This window comes from Cydia fagiglandana, chromosome 13 (genome assembly GCF_963556715.1).
Source record: "Cydia fagiglandana chromosome 13, ilCydFagi1.1, whole genome shotgun sequence".
NCBI classification, from domain to species: Eukaryota; Metazoa; Arthropoda; class Insecta; order Lepidoptera; family Tortricidae; genus Cydia; species Cydia fagiglandana.
Window position 1 is genome coordinate 3,506,164 of NC_085944.1, and position 16,110 is coordinate 3,522,273.

Below are 16,110 nucleotides of genomic sequence, written 5' to 3' on the forward strand. Positions count from 1 at the left end.
AAAAACCGGGCAAGTGCGAGTCGGACTCGCGCACGAAGGGTTCCGTACCATAATGCAAAAAAAAAGAAAAAAAAAGCAAAAAATACGGTCACCCATCCAAGTACTGACCACTCCCTACGTTGCTTAACTTTGGTCAAAAATCACGTTTGTTGTATGGGAGCCCCATTGAAATCTTTATTTTATTCTGTTTTTAGTATTTGTTGTTATAGCGGCAACAGAAATACATCATCTATGAAAATTTCAACTGTCTAGCTATCACGGTTCGTGAGATACAGCCTGGTGACAGACGGACGGACGGACAGCGAAGTCTTAGTAATAGGGTCCCGTTTTACCCTTTGGGTACGGAACCCTAAAAAAAGCAAAACAATAAATTGGTCGCTCCACCATTTGGTGACCTAAAGGTTAAAAAACAGCTCTTTTAATAGCTCTCGCAGCCTAGTTATACGGCGTAAATAGAAGACCAAGAAATATGATTTTGAGAGTGGCTACGCGCTACGAGCGTAACCCGTAGCACTTAGTGGTAATGAATGTGTTAAACAATATCAAAACCGTAACAAGTTGTTGAATCAGAATCAGGCTCATAGGCCTTAATTTCACCTTTTCTACACAACTCAATCCACGATGGTGAAAAACCTCAATCAAACCAATTTCCTCTTTGGCATCCGGCAACTAACCGAGTAAATAAGTAATGTATGCATGAGCGATGGTAGTATGTTATTTCCGGCGAATCGGAAGCACATATAATATGAAAATTTATGGCGTAGGCTGACAAACATCGTATATTTACGATGGAATAGCTAAATGGTTTCCTATTGAGTTGACAGATTTTTTGCAATCGCAATCGTAGGGTTCCGTACCCAAAGGGTAACCCGGGACCCTATTACTAAGACTGTCCATCTGTCACCAAGCTGTATCTCATGAACCGTGATAGCTAGACAGTTGAAATTTTCACAGATTTCTGTTGCCGCTATAACAACAAATAATAAAAAGTACGGAGCCCTCGGTGCGCGAGTCCGACTCGCACTTGTCCGGTTTTTTTCGAGTTTCGATAGCTTTAGCAAACAAATAAATATACCTGTTTAAAACACCCCTGAAGTAATCATCTTTCAAAAAATAATGACTGCACGGTTAGGAATTTCATTTCAGTATCATTCCGTATTTTGTCACAGTGGCAGTAGTATGTCACAGTGTCAATAGTATGTCACAGTGACAATAGACAATAGACAATATGAAAGTCGGTAGGTAGGGGTCTAGAGTCAGACCAAGAAAATCCTGCAGCGGATTTGATAGCCCACGCAGTGCAAATGTTATTAATACGTCATAATTGCATAGAAGTTTGACATTTAAATGAACACTTTTACTGCGTGGGCTATCAAATCCGCTGCAGACTTTTCCTTGGTCTGACTCTAGATCCCTACCTACCGACTTTCATAATAAACTGACTGTCACTGTGACAAGGTACGAAATGGTGCTGAAATTAATTTCTTTGACTGTACAGCATAATCACACCAATACGTACATCAGCTGTTTTTATTATTATTCATTTATTTATCTTTCTTCTTAGGCTAGGTCATTTATAATATAAATATAAAAGTAAAATACAAAAGCACATAAAAGCAATAAAAAAAATATATAAACACATTATAAAGGGCCCAAGCTGCCGGTGGTCAGGGCCGCAGAGAGAGGAATCGACGTACTATCCGCGCCGTGTCCAAGATCACTGCCTTCTGCATCTGTCCCTTGATCCAACCACCTAGCGAGAGTCTCTCGAGATGTTGGTCGAGACTCTTCGCTATTAAACCGTTCACTAAAACGACTATCGGGACAATTATTATTATTATTATTTGTAGCTCCATTTTGGATTTCACGGGCCTATAAATCTCGGTCTTTTGATAGGCTTGCGTGGGGATATAGTTTCCACTCGTAGAGGCCCCTCGGAGAGCTTTAATATCCTATAGAACGTCTGCTGGAACCCCTTCATAGGCGCATTATTATCGTTTAAACTTTATTATGGCAGGCCCAGACGGAGATGGCGGGACGACCTAGACAGCTTTCTCAGTAACTGGCCAGAGCAGGCGCTATGTCGGGAGTCGTGGAAGACAAGGGGAGAGGCCTTTGTCCAGCAGTGGGACACCTTAATAGGCTAGTAAAAATAAAACTTTAAAGCGTTTAGTAATAGTAGTAAAACACTTTAATGTACAATAATCAAAAACAGGAATAAGAATATTCATCATTAGTACAAAAGGAACTGCTTTCCCCAAAAACATTAAAAAAGAACCGTCATACTTCATGCTAAAAGAGGGGGTTGCGTCAGGGGCAGGGGATGGGACACTAGTGTGCGTAAAGCACCATACCCAAAGGTACCTATGTATAATACTACATTCAATGAATGCTGGCTATAATTTGTTTGCCTTCCCCATACCTACATTAGTGATTAGAACTAAACATGACCGGATCAGACCCCACATGACGTGGGATAAGGGCAGGAGGGAGAGGAAGGTGAAGAGGAAGTAAAGTGGGTCCAAAATGCTCTATATATTATAAAAAATGGATTTAGCAGGTTAACACCCAGAAAACGATATTAAGCTGCACGTTAACTTTAAAAGTTTAACTAAAACTTTTCAAGCAAAGGTGCAGCTTATATCGTTTTCTAAGTGTAAACCTGCTAAATCCCTTTTTTAAGTAGAGTATTTTGGGCCTACTTTTCTTCTTCTTCTTCCTGTTCTTTCTACTCTTATCCTACGTTATGTGGGGTCGGCACATGGTTTCTGTTCTATTCTCCTCTATCTTTCGTCACCTCAACACTCACTTCTTTCTTTCTCATATCCTCTTTCGCACAATCCATCGTCTTTTGGGCCTTTAGAAATTCTTCACCCGTCTACCCTTTTCTACCATAACATTCCCACGGAACATTCCACCAGTTTGTAAAATCCTTATACACGGTTTCCTTCTTCATAAGAGCGTCGTCGTTAAGCATTGCACACGTTATGCACTGGTCGTCAGAATCGGGTGATTCTTCTTTATCGTGGTAGGAATAGTGGTTTCGCCATTTGAAGAAACTGTAATATCTGAAATTTTTCAACATTTTAATTAGTACTTTTATAAAAGTGAATGAAATTTGGATCTTACACATATTAAACAAAATTACGCTCATGACTCTAATTGTGAAACAAACCCATCCAGAGACAGAATTGCTGTAAGTAATAGCTATCTGCAAAACAATAAACTGCCAGAAGACTGAGTAGCCGTATAATATAACCATAATACGTATACTTTGACTTAACAATATTGACCATAGGAGTGACAACTATGGTTTTAAAATCTGTTTACAAACTAACTAAATTAAAAAGGGATATGGACCATCTCCGACCAACTCCAATTTTCAGGAAACTTCATATTATCTGCATCACTATGATCTGTGACTATGATAGTTAATAGCTTAATAGTCAGTTAATAATGGGACATTAAAGTACCTGTCTTTGTTTTTTATGATATCATTCATTTGTTTCGCCAGATCGGATACCTCTATTTTACCAGCATGCAGATATATACCATCCGGCATGAATCTGAAACAATCAACAACCAATAATAATATCTCTTTTTATGAAAAATCAATAATAATAAAAGTTATGGTACAATATAGCGACATTCAACCCAGTCCACAGAAAGCTCAATTAGGGTTTTCCTTGCTAAGAATTTAGCCGAATTGATAGTTGTATAAGTGTATAAATACAGAGAAAACGTTCAAGTTCAAGGTCATGAAATCAACACTGATATCTCTTTACACCATGACACCGGAACTTAATCTTAAGCTTCATCATTATCACACCGACTATGCTAAGCGGTAATTATAACTGAGTTATTCGGTACCATTTTAGGAAAATAATCATAATGTTACCGTGTGTAGTTAGCGCCTCCGTAAACTATCGGCACCGCGTAATTCTGTAGCGCCGTCAGCAATTTCTCGGTCACGTAGTCTTCGCTAAAGGAATTCTCGAAAGAGAGATAAAAATAGTACTGCTCTTGGATCAATTTCAAGCACTCTTTCATTTTTTCCAAGGGACATTTTTTCAAAGCCCATTCACATCCACCGAATATATCAATCTCTAAACCATAATATTTTCCTAATTCTTTTTGTAGCTTGAAGACGAGTTGTTCTCTTTTACTTTTAGTTCGGCAGTTAGAAACAAACCAGGCAGCAGTTTTGTTTTTCTTCTCTAACATCTTTTTTGTTTTTTCATCGATTGGTTTCATCGAATCCAATTTCATCCAGTGCATAATTTGATTTGGACCAATTATGTCGCCCGTAATATTTCTAATAGTTATGTATCCATAAGGTTCATCAGAGTCTAGCCTGTAAGTCCAAGTCCAATTGAAAAAGTTATTGTATCTCTTGTCACAAAGCGGGTAGTAATGCGAGGACTCCATACTGGTAAATATATATTTTTGATGCGGACTTCGTATTTTTGGGCCAGGCACAAATGCTATACCCTTCATTTCCATCGAATTATACACAACTGCGTCGAATTGTGTGATGTTCGGAAAAAACGATCTATTTGCGGTTACGTAACAATTATTTACTTTACATTTTCTTCTGATATACTCAGTTTGCCCTGGACCCCAATATTTCAATGGCCAATGTTTTGGAGGTGACCATGCCAATATATATTTCATTCCTTTCTGTCTGTCTAATGAGTTAGTTGAATTATTATAAATCTTCATTCTGATTTGTAACTGTAAAGCACTTACAGTAAAGTCCCGCTGATATAATAACGACAGTGTTAGACATCCTAACATTACTGTACAAAACCACATTCGTTTTGACGTTAAATTCATTATATTTGAAATAATCTATTCCCATCAATTACTTAAAATTTTGATTTTTAACTTGGGTCTATAGTGCACCTGTTTGTAGTAAGTAGTTCAGTTGCAGCTGAAGTAGTTCTTTGCAATTCGTTAATGGTCATCTACTCGTATGAATCAACTTTTGCCTTGATTAGAGAAATATTACACTGAAATTACACTGTTTTCAGCCTTTTAGTTTGATTTTATGTGGTATAAATAGATTGCAAATGATCGCAATTAAATCTCTAGTTAAAATTAAAAACAGCTTATCTTTATCTGCTATTCACTGCTGCATGTTTCTGCTCTAAAATTATTTTCGAAATAGTTTAATAAATCAAGTATTTAATTGAAAATAACGAATCATGAAAAAATCCTCTTACATAGTCTTTCATAGTATTTCATTGAACTTACTTTTGCAGAATTATCTTCAACATTTTTTTCGGTATACAATGGTATATTCTAAAAAAAGGGTTATTTCTTTCAAACCAATCAATCTCAAACACATGGACTTGCATACAGCTCTTGCTAATAAAACGACTAGGTGCAACAATAATTTACAGCATTTTTATGATGCTTTTATGGCCTCTATTAACTGATAAGCACTTTTAATTAAAAAAACACACGTAAGTAAACTACGCGATCTTGTATTAACCACGCATTCGTAAAAAAATACAGAGAAAACCTACTCCGGGGCACTCGGCACTGTTCTGGAGGATGACCGAATGATTTGTGTAACATTCGCAGGCTTGACGCGACTAGGTACAGGATGATTAAAAAATAATCGCAAAAATAAACACGCAACTTGTATTGGAAGAACTTAAGCGCGTTCCATGGCACCGAACAAATGAAATTAACTGTCCATTAGCAAATAATGTATAACTTCATAAAAAGTAACTTCTTAACTATGTATATGATAAATGTACCGAAAAGATCAAAATATCAACGAAATCAAAACGAAATAAAGAAAAATGGGTAACGAAAAAAATACGGGACAAATATAATGAGGTAGATTGGTTGTATGAAGAATGTAAAAAAGATCCGTCTAATAGAATCCTACGATCAGTATTATATATAACGGAGAAAACATAAAATACATAAAAAAAATTTTTTCTAAAAACAAATTCAATTCATTTATTTAATCCAGACATACATATCCATAAACGATAAAATTAATGAATGTAAAAATAACCTTAGGAACGTATGGTTAATACTAAATGAACTAACTGGCAGAAATTAAAATACATAAATAAATGGGGTTGGCAACTGTCAACAGTTTGCATAGATGGCGCCATCATAGCTTGCCCCTTTTTCTATGAGATTTGGCTTAAAGAGCTGGCATTCAAAGCATTAAAAAAACAAAAAATTGACACAATTCTATGGATTGACGGGGCAAGCTATGATGGCGCCATCTGCTTAATACTTTGACCGGCCAACCCCATTAGATCATCCTGTAATCGCTGCGCGCCCCACTCGGTGCATACTCAAACGCGTTTATTGATCTATTGTAATTAACGCCTTACTCAATTAATGGCATACGCTTTAAGGAAAGCCTGAGCCGCTTAAGACTTTCTTGACACGTAAGCCGCACAGCGATGCAAGGAATGCATGTCCGGTTGTGTACTTGAGTGGGAGTTATTTAGTTTTACCCGCTGATATATCTATTGTAGTTAAGTAACGTCATTTGTAATTTTATATTTTTTTTGTTTATCCTATGTATCACAACAATGTTTAATAAATGTATCTACGAATGTAGTGTCGGTACAAAAGGGTTCCACGGCACTTTTCTGTTTGATTTAATGTAAGATTAGAGTATAGAATAAATAAAAAAACATTGCCGCATTACGATCCGTAGTTAGTTTTTTGGTAATTCTCATATTAGCAGAATATAAAATTAAATTATTTCCTAAATTCTTACTTAATTGGTTTTTGCTCCGGCTATAGTATGCTACTGCGCTCAATAAAACCACGCATAAGTTAGGTACAATTGGGTATGAATAATCTGAGATACTTAACGTTGCTGGATTTCAAAAAAGCCTTTGATACTGTTGATTTTGATTTAAGCTTCTGGCTGACTTTGCATTCGCTTATCATTGTTATCTCCCGTGGTTATTGAGTGATTTCATAGATATTCAACTTATCGTAAGTAACGTATAAAGTTGGAGTCTCTCATTTTACTTGGAGTCATCAACCGGTGTACTGCAGGGCGGTGTACTGTCTCCACTTTTGTTTTACATTTTCATCAACTTCAAACTCGGCGTGTTAATACAAAAAAAAAACTAAAATTTATAAGTTTTTATCAGAGGGAATGGAAAATGGATAAAAAAATATTATTTATATATAATTTTATAGCATAGTGTGAAGTAGTGTCAACCTGGATTGAAACTTCAATATTAATAATATCTCAATGTCGTGTTATTTTCTTATTACTTTTGAACTACCTAATAGTGAATAGAATCAGGCGTTACTTTGCGGAAATCCATATTAATTAAAACCAAAATATTACTTTGCTAATCCGCGTAAAAAGATAACGTGCTAGTCAATCAGTGCCAACCCGTTATAATTACTTGCGTATTTTTTGCATGCAATTAATTTTCCCACCCTCTTACCGCAAATATAAATACGCGAATAAATATAACAAACCACCACCAAAAGAATAATACTCGACACGTGTTTCGCCTCTCTACGAGGCATCCTCAGGAGCTGTTGACGGTCTGACGTCCGGCAACGGAATGACGTGTCCAGAATGGTCCAGAAAATTCGTAATAACGGCGATGACGCAACATTCAATTGTTCGTTAAGAATCATGCCCCTATTGTTGTACCTAATTATTTCCAGTTGTTCCAGAACACCCAAACATGATGATTTGCATGATAATTAGATGTTTTGCATGTTTGCGAGAAGGGATTGCGTTTGGGTGTTCTGGAACAACTGGAAATAATTAGGTACAACAATAGGGGCATGATTCTTAACGAACAATTGAATGTTGCGTCATCGCCGTTATTAGGAATTTTTCCATCTCACTCACACTTGCACAGTAAGGGGAGTGGTCAAGGTATAAATATGGCCGACCTTTCTGGACACGTCATTCCGTTGCCGGATGTCAGACCGTCATATATATTTATTTTTGCGGTGGGAGGGTGGGGAAATTAATTGCATGCAAAAAATACGCAAGTAAGTATAACGGGTTGGCACTGATTGACTAGCACGTTATCTTTTTACGCGGATTAACAAAGTAATATTTTGGTTTTAATTTGAACTACCTACTTATTTCATATTTTCAAAAGTACCTATTCAGGTAAGTACGTACTGCCATTCCTTCAAATGATCGTTCACTGAAGAGTTTTGTTTGTAAAGTACCTTAATATTGTGTGAAATAAACAGTTTTTTTTTATAAAATGTATGCTAGGAAAAACGTGCATTTCACTCACAGAATTAATTTTAAAATAGGAGTTGAACGAGCAATTTCTGGAAACCGGCTCTGTGTAGAGGCAGGATTAAAACTTAGGGCGGTACAGAAATTCCCCATCACGCGTAACCGCCATTGGATAACTTATTCAATTTTAAACCGTATTCTCACGATATAAGGACTTAATTCAAACTGATTTTTGAGTGGTTGTTATGGTTGTTTTACGTGCGCTGCAAAACTGCGGTAAGTGAAATAATTTTGTAGCGGGCGGCGTTATCTTTTCGTAAATTATAAATTATACGATTTGTTGTTGTTCGTTACAGCTTCGCAAAATGTCAATGTTACTTACTGAACTGCTTAAGGATTTTACTTATTAATTGGTTACTCTGAAATATGGGCTAGATTTATTCAAATTTATAACAGGTTAAATCGTATGGTTTGTGAATGAAAATAAATGCTTGCGCGCGGCTTATGGCTTTCCCCAAAATTGGTGTGGATCGGATGTACTTTTAGCTACCTGTTGTAGCAAAGCGACGAAATCGCGGAATGAGCCACGCCTGGTAGAATTAATGAACCAACAGCCGTAGAGAAATGGCCACGGCTACATTAATCCGTGTAACAACCAACATAATTAAATTATTCATGTCGGAACTGATCCCATTAGAAACATCGACAGGAAAACAGAGGCAGCGAACACAGGAGGCCAATGCAAGGTGTAGCCGTATTCCCGTTTTGTCCTGACCGCCGCCATAAATGAGGCGGGGACGGATGAGAATGATTCATATAAATGTATCAATTACCATCTGTGCCTAGCGGGGACAAATTGGGATACACCCAATGCAAAATTACATTTTGATGATGATATTTTGACGACTGGTCTGGCCTAGTGGGTATGAAGCCGATGGTCCCAGGTTCGAATCCTGGTAAGGGCAATTATTTATTTTGTATGATGATATTGATGATACAGATATTTGTTCCTGAGTCATGGTTGTTTTCTATGTATTTAAGTATTTATATAATTTATATATATAGTTGTCTGAGTACCCACGACACAAGCTTTCTTGAGCTTATTATTAATATTTATTTATTTATTTTTTTTTTTTATTATGAATGGGCTTACTCATGGCCACAGACTAGCCGAGGCGTAGACGTGGCCTACGATGGAGCGAGCTCGCCCAGAAGGTGCCTGTTCACTCTTGATTTGAAGGTTGCCGGGTTATAAGAACACGGAAATATAGACGCCGGCAAGGAATTCCATTCCTTGGCAGTGCGCATAAGGAAAGTAGAAGCAAAGCGCTTCGTGCGAATTGGTGGAATATTTACCAAGTAAGGATGGAAACCGGCCGTGCGTCTAAAAGTCCGATGGTAGAATGGGGACGGTGGAATAAGCTCGTGTAGCTCTTGGGCACACTCCCCGAAGTGCAACCTGTAGAATACCGACAGGCTGGCGACTTTCCGCCGATGGGCCAAAGACTGAAGCTTAGCCGTTAGCTTCTTGTCGCCAATCATCCTCCTGGCTCTGCGCTCCACTGAGTCCAAAGCGGCGAGTTGGTATTTAGCTGAGCCATCCCACAGGTGGCTGCAATACTCCATACACGACCGGACTTGAGCTTTGTAAAGTGTTAGAAGCTGTCCAGGTGTGAAGTATCGCTTCACCTTATTTAGGACGCCCAGCTTTCTGGCCGCAGTTTGTGCTTTAGACTCAATGAAGCTGCCGAAGCTGAGGACTGAACTCAGCTCCATGCCGAGGAGTTCCAGGCTGTCGGCAATAGGTACAGATGCACCCCGGAAAGAAGGAGTCAGGTCGAATGGACTCCGTTTTGCGGAAAATAGACACGTCTGCGTTTTGGAGGCATTGAACGTGACCAGATTGTCATCACCCCACTGGGAAACGAGACTAAGGGTCAAGTTCATTCGCTCAACCATGGCCTCTCTCTGTGAACGTATATCCTCCCTGCTGTCCCCTGCACTAGCCAAATATCTCTCAACAACCGTACTGTCATCTGCATAACCTACAATGCTGGGTTGCAGCATGTCGTTAATGTGGAGCAGGAAAAGGGTTGCGGAGAGAACAGACCCCTGAGGAACACCGGCGTCAATGGCCATGAGGTCCGAAGAGCAGCCATCAATAACTACTCTGATCGACCGTTCACTCAAGAAATCAGATAGCCAGCTACAAAAGTCAGCAGGGATGCCGTATGCAGGAAGCTTGCTAAGGAGACTTGCGTGCCAAACCCTGTCAAAGGCCTTCGAGATGTCCAGTGAAACAGCAAGCGCTTCACCGTTCCTCTCGATGGCCTCGCCGCAGCAGTGCGTGACATACGCTAAAAGATCCCCAGTAGACCGACCTCGGCGAAAGCCATATTGACGGTCACTGAGCAGATCATTTGCTTCGAGGTATGCCAGCAGCATATTAGGTTTGTTATCATTCACCTGTGCGTCTCGCTATATCTAATAAATGTACGAATAAGTAGGAAATTCACGTGCAATTTGTTATTATTTACAAACAGACAATAATTATTTAGATATCATTATGACATCAAAATTAAGTTAGATTAACTTTCAGCTTATTGTAAGCTGTGTTTAAGATTCTCTGTTTAAGACGCTCTCGGCGCGATTCGGGAAATGAATTAGAGATTCACTAGATATGAAATAGTAAAGGTATGTGACGTTCCACGGCAAAAGGTACCTTATAGCGGCTGGCGTTTACGCTATTATTAACGCCGCTCCAGTATTCAGCCGGGGCAATGGTACACTTTACCGTGGGACCTCACATATCTTTTCTGTTTCATATGTAGTGAGTCTCTAATTCATTTCCAGAATTGCGCCATCTGCATTTTGTGGCTTGAATCGAAAACTTAAACTTAAAATTTCAATCTCTCTACAATTTAGGGGCCAGATGATACATTCTGTGAGTGTGGAGTTGTGGACGCGCCTCTAGCAACATCGAAGGCTTACCACGGTTAGATTAGATTAGATCAGCGCAAACTGGAACGAACAGGAAATACAGAACTATCAGGAAAAAAGAAAATATCACGGAATTTATAAATAAACCATCACTAAGTAAAAGGTTTTGTTTCAATATTATTACTGCAATATTTTTCCGCCAGAGTGTAGCACTAATTTGTTTAGTAAACCGTAGAGTAACTTATACATTAGGCCTTAAACAGTTTTTAGGGTTCCGTACCCAAAGGGTAAAACGGGACCCTATTACTAAGACTTCGCTGTCCGTCCGTCCGTCCGGCCGTCCGTCTGTCTGTCACCAGGCTGTATCTCACGAACCGTGATAGCTAGACAGTTGAAATTTTCACAGATGATGTATTTCTGTTGCCGCTATAACAACAAATACTAAAAACAGAGTAAAATAAAGATTTAAGTGGGGCTCCCATACAGCAAACGTGATTTTTGACCAAAGTTAAGCAACGTCGGGCGTGGTCAGTACTTGGATGGGTGACCGTTCTTTTTTTGCTTTTTTTCCCGTTTTTTTTTTCATTATGGTACGGAATCCTTCGTGTGCGAGTCCGACTCGCAATTGCCCGGTATTTCAGCTATGTTGCCACCATTGTTAAAAATACACAGTGCCCAGTGATTGTTCTGCTGCTGAATTAATAAAAGGTATTTATTGTATTGAATTGTATCGTTATTTAACAATGCATGATTAATGAATATAAATAGGAATATACTGCAGCAATGGCATTAATTAATAGTAAATGCATTTCGAATTACAATCGAAGTTACACTATCATTTTAAAACGAATATTTATATTACCTAAAACGTCATTAGAGTCAGACCAAGAATAGTCTGCAGCGGATTTGATAGCCCACGCAGTGCAAGTGTTATTTTAAACGCCGAACTTCTATGAAATTATGACGTATAAAAAACACTTGCACTGCGCGTGCTATCAAATCCGCTGCAGACTTTTTTTGATCCGACTCTAACATTTACATACAAAACTTTTACTCGATCTATTTTCTTTCTAGCTATAACAATTTTTACCAACGAAAACTAGTACCGGGGCTCTAACATGGCAGAATTTATCGGAGGCGCCTTTCCGATATCGGATGTCGGAAGGCGAGAGTGTGCCATTGGCATTAAGTCTGCCTTTTTTATGTTGTCTTTTGTTTTTTAGTAATGATGATTTGATGATTGACAGAGATGCATATTTCTTACATTTTACTTCTTTCCGACATCCGATATCCGATCGGACAATGTGAAAATGCTCTAAATTCGATTATTTGACAGCGGCTAGGTGTGACGCTTAATATTCTATGTCGAGGTGTCGAGGCCTGAATAAATCTAGCTTTAGCGTTACCTTTTTCAGGCAATCCCAGAAGCCTCTGTTTTTTCAGGACCCTAGGAGGGCTACTTGATAAAACAAACATAGTACTTTGTTATTGAACTGTGAGAATTCTTGACACTCGCGTGTATTTTTAGGGTTCCGTACCCAAAGGGTAAAACGGGACCCTATTACTAAGACTTCGCTGTCCGTCCGTCCGTCCGTCCGTCCGTCTGTCTGTCACCAGGCTGTATCTCACGAACCGTGACAGCTAGACAGTTGAAATTTTCACAGATGATGTATTTCTGTTGCCGCTATAACAACAAATACTAAAAACAGAATAAAATAAAGATTTAAATGGGGCTCCCATACAACAAACGTGATTTTTGACCAAAGTTAAGCAACGTCGGGCGTGGTCAGTAGTACTTCGATGGGTGACCGTTTTTCTTTGCATTTTTTTCCGTTTTTTTTGCATTATGGTACGGAACCCTTCGTGCGCGGGTCCGACTCGCACTTTCCCGGTTTTTTCAGTACACTCAAATAAAAACGGAATACATATGTACCACCTAGTTTAATTTTTATTGTACCTATTATCCACAGAAGTGACCTTGGCCTAATATGTTTTTGATCATACTTCGCCTTTTTGAGCCTCCTGTAGGTTTAATTTAATATTTAACATTTTCGAATTTTAAGAAAGGTTCATAATAGGCGAAGTTGGGTCAAAAACATATTAGACCAAGGTTACTTCTGTGTATAATAGGTACAGTCATCAGCAATAGTATCTTACACAACTAAGGCCGCAAAAATATATGACGCGCTCTTATTGCGCTCCAAATAAGAACGTGTCACATATTTTTGCGGCCCCAGTTGTGTAAGATACTATTGCTGATGACTGTACAGTAAAAAATAAACTACGTAGGTGGTAAGTACATATGTATTGCGTTTTCATTTGAGTTTAAGGTACTGAAAAAAATGTTGTAAGGATGCAGCTTAAAATTAGCTTTAGATTCTATTTACTTTGCGAAGCATACAGGATAGACGTGAATGAGTTAGAAATACCTTAAAATATGTACCTATAAAGCTTAGAATATATTTAAAAGTGGAAATAATATTATACTGACTTGGGCCAGAGGCCGTAAGTTCAAGTCTCAACCGAGGCAGTAATTTTTCCACTTTTAAATTTATTCTAAACTTAATATTTTAGCATCGGTCGTAGATGTTTCTGCTTGTTAAAAATTAATTTTGTGTACAGTCAGCAGCAGAAGTTCCTAAGCGGCGCGGTGTTCAAAATAACCTTGACACGATGTTATTCTCTTAAAAATAAAGTCGCCTCAAGATCATTTTGAACACCTGGCCCGCTTAGCAACTTCTGCTGCTGACTGTACCTACGGTATGACACAGTTAACATTGGGACACCTTAAAAATTGCAACAATACCTAGTGCATTTATTTTTAAGATACCTCAATACGTCAAAGATTGTTTGACCTGTATTTTCTGTTTCTCCGAACAAAAAATATCAGTCTCAATATGTTGAATGTAGGTAGGTACTAGAGGTTTATTGCTTAGTTATCGATTAGAACGTGCAAAATTACTTTCAATAAATAACTAGACATTTGCACTTTCCCACTATTATGGTAGTTCCTTCGAGTGGGAGATTCAGAGTTAATAAATATTATATTGATTTGATATTAGCATACCCCGGATTTTCGGATGTGGGATTTTTTAGACTAGCCAAACAAAAAATAGGTAAAAACTGTAAAAAAAGAAACTTTCCTTGTTCTCTGTTTGGCCCGAGGGTTAACTGGTAGAGAATGCCTTCTGGCATTAAGTTCGCCTTTTGTACAATTTTTTACTGTGCAATAAAGTTTAAATAAATAAATAAATAAACTTTAGTTTACCCTAAGTTAGTCGGTTTTAGTTTATCCTGGATATCCACAGCAAAGTATAAAAGTGCCTATTCGCATAATGGCACTTGCACCATCCCACTAACCTGAGGTTAACCGTTGAAACCGTTAACTCAAATGTCAAATTGTACTATCTATTAACCATGGTAACTCCAGGTTTAACCGAGTAAATAGCGACGTAATTTCTTATAAAGAGGCTTTATACACCAATTTACGTACTACATAATTTGATTAGACGAAAAAGGGTAGATTTAATTAAAACCAACTCCGCGAGACCACATTGTAGTGAACTTACCCGGAAAAGTTATCTCGAGGTCCTCTGCTCTCATTGGTCCGCGGATGTGGGCGATTTGGAGCCCAATTCAGGTATGATATTTTGTTTAATTGGTTTTGATAAGACCTTGAAGATTGCTCAAGTGGTTTGAAAATGAAGTTACGCTCGTGTCCGTCTCAGTAAAAAGACCGACTGGAGACTAAGCCAAAGATACATTGGTTGAGTAAGTGCCAGTTGCACCAACCACATTTGACAGACTGATCATCGTCAGCCGGCGCGCCCCGCGCCTTTACTATGAAACTTTCCATACATAAAAATTTAGCGAACTCTTTAACGTTCGTAACAGTTTGGTGCAACCGACCCTAAGATGCGTACAATTTAAGACACTTTCGTGTTTAGAATTTGACAGGTAAACAAGATGGCGCGGTATTACAGCTTCATATATTTCGCGGTAACCCTGACTGTCAACAGTTAACGTTTGATCTGTTTTGGATGTCAAACTAACGGGCACGTTTTTTTTCAGACGTTACCACTATATATAACTATTTTCTTTGGCTAAGCCCTAGAACTCTCGACTGGCCTGTTTCGTATGCTATTTGAATAACAAACGCCCACACTCTCTGATATTGTTATTACTGAATCGTCGGAGCATATCTTTTAATCGCCCTATAATATATTATTATTAAATGTTAAATTTTATGCAATTCACATAAAGTGTAAATTATAAAGTGGGTTGGGGAAAGATTGATAGACGCTGAAGTATTACGAGTGACTTTTCATCTTACCCCTCATGCAAATCCCTTTCAATAATTCTACCCCATTTCACCTTACTCAATTCAGGCCTTTACTCATTATCGCTAGATTTGTTCTAGTTCCAGACTTCACATAATTTTATTTTAGGAACTTATCCGTATTTCACAAAGTTGGATTAAGGTGACAGGCCATTTCCAACGACAGCTGCATTACTATTCATTTCACTATGGAAATTGACAATAACACCGACGCGTTCAGTACCAGAAGTGCAGCTGCGGTCAGAAATGGAATGTTACCATTACTCTAATTTATATTCCACAGTGTTTTCCGCAATGGTAACTTATTTCATTCTAAATTTCGTCACGCGTAAAACTTAGCTCTTAATAATTTCCACGGTAACAACAAATTCTTCTTCCTTATAGCAGCGCCATCTATTCGATTGTACCCAAACTGCTTAAAAGGATTTCCTCGTTTGCTTCCGGGAAATCGGGAATGCTCACCTTATAAGTGCATTGTGTTAGTTTGTAGTATGACCACCCTGCGATAGATGGCGCTATGAGTGAAGTGTTGTACATACATATACAGCGATCATTTTCTACTTGCCATGTAAATTTATTAATCGTAAGGTCTATTTCACAATTATTATGTTTT

General features: G+C 38.2%; 2 protein-coding genes across 3 annotated transcripts in view; one reads left to right on the top strand and one right to left on the bottom strand.

Moving 5' to 3' along the window:
• The window catches only part of LOC134670014 (calmodulin-like), a 331,833-nt gene that overhangs the window by 61,318 nt on the left and 254,405 nt on the right, over positions 1 to 16,110 (top strand). The gene's annotated exons all lie outside the window — the stretch shown is intronic.
• LOC134669771 (alpha-(1,3)-fucosyltransferase C-like) lies at positions 2,667 to 5,670 on the bottom strand. Of its 2 annotated transcripts, none has more exons than XM_063527399.1 (3): positions 5,257 to 5,670; positions 3,474 to 3,566; positions 2,667 to 3,068 (listed from the first exon to the last, which is right to left on the bottom strand). In XM_063527399.1, exons 1-3 carry the CDS (start codon positions 5,358 to 5,360, stop codon positions 2,879 to 2,881), a joined length of 387 nt encoding a protein of 128 aa, XP_063383469.1. In that variant the 5' UTR covers positions 5,361 to 5,670; the 3' UTR covers positions 2,667 to 2,878. The 2 variants fall into 2 exon arrangements, with proteins under 2 accessions (XP_063383469.1, XP_063383468.1); XM_063527398.1 differs by lacking the exon at positions 5,257 to 5,670 and adding an exon at positions 3,899 to 4,881.

Excerpts from the sequence above, each read along its gene's own strand:
- LOC134669771 (XM_063527398.1), bottom strand. The coding sequence starts at position 4,836 with ATGAATTTAACGTCAAAACGAATGTGGTTTTGTACAGTAATGTTAGGA. Across the intron at positions 3,567-3,898 it reads GGAGGCGCTAACTACACACG|ATTCATGCCGGATGGTATAT; the intron begins GTAACATTATGA and ends TGATTGTTTCAG. Across the intron at positions 3,069-3,473 it reads ATCATAAAAAACAAAGACAG|ATATTACAGTTTCTTCAAAT; the intron begins GTACTTTAATGT and ends GAAAAATTTCAG.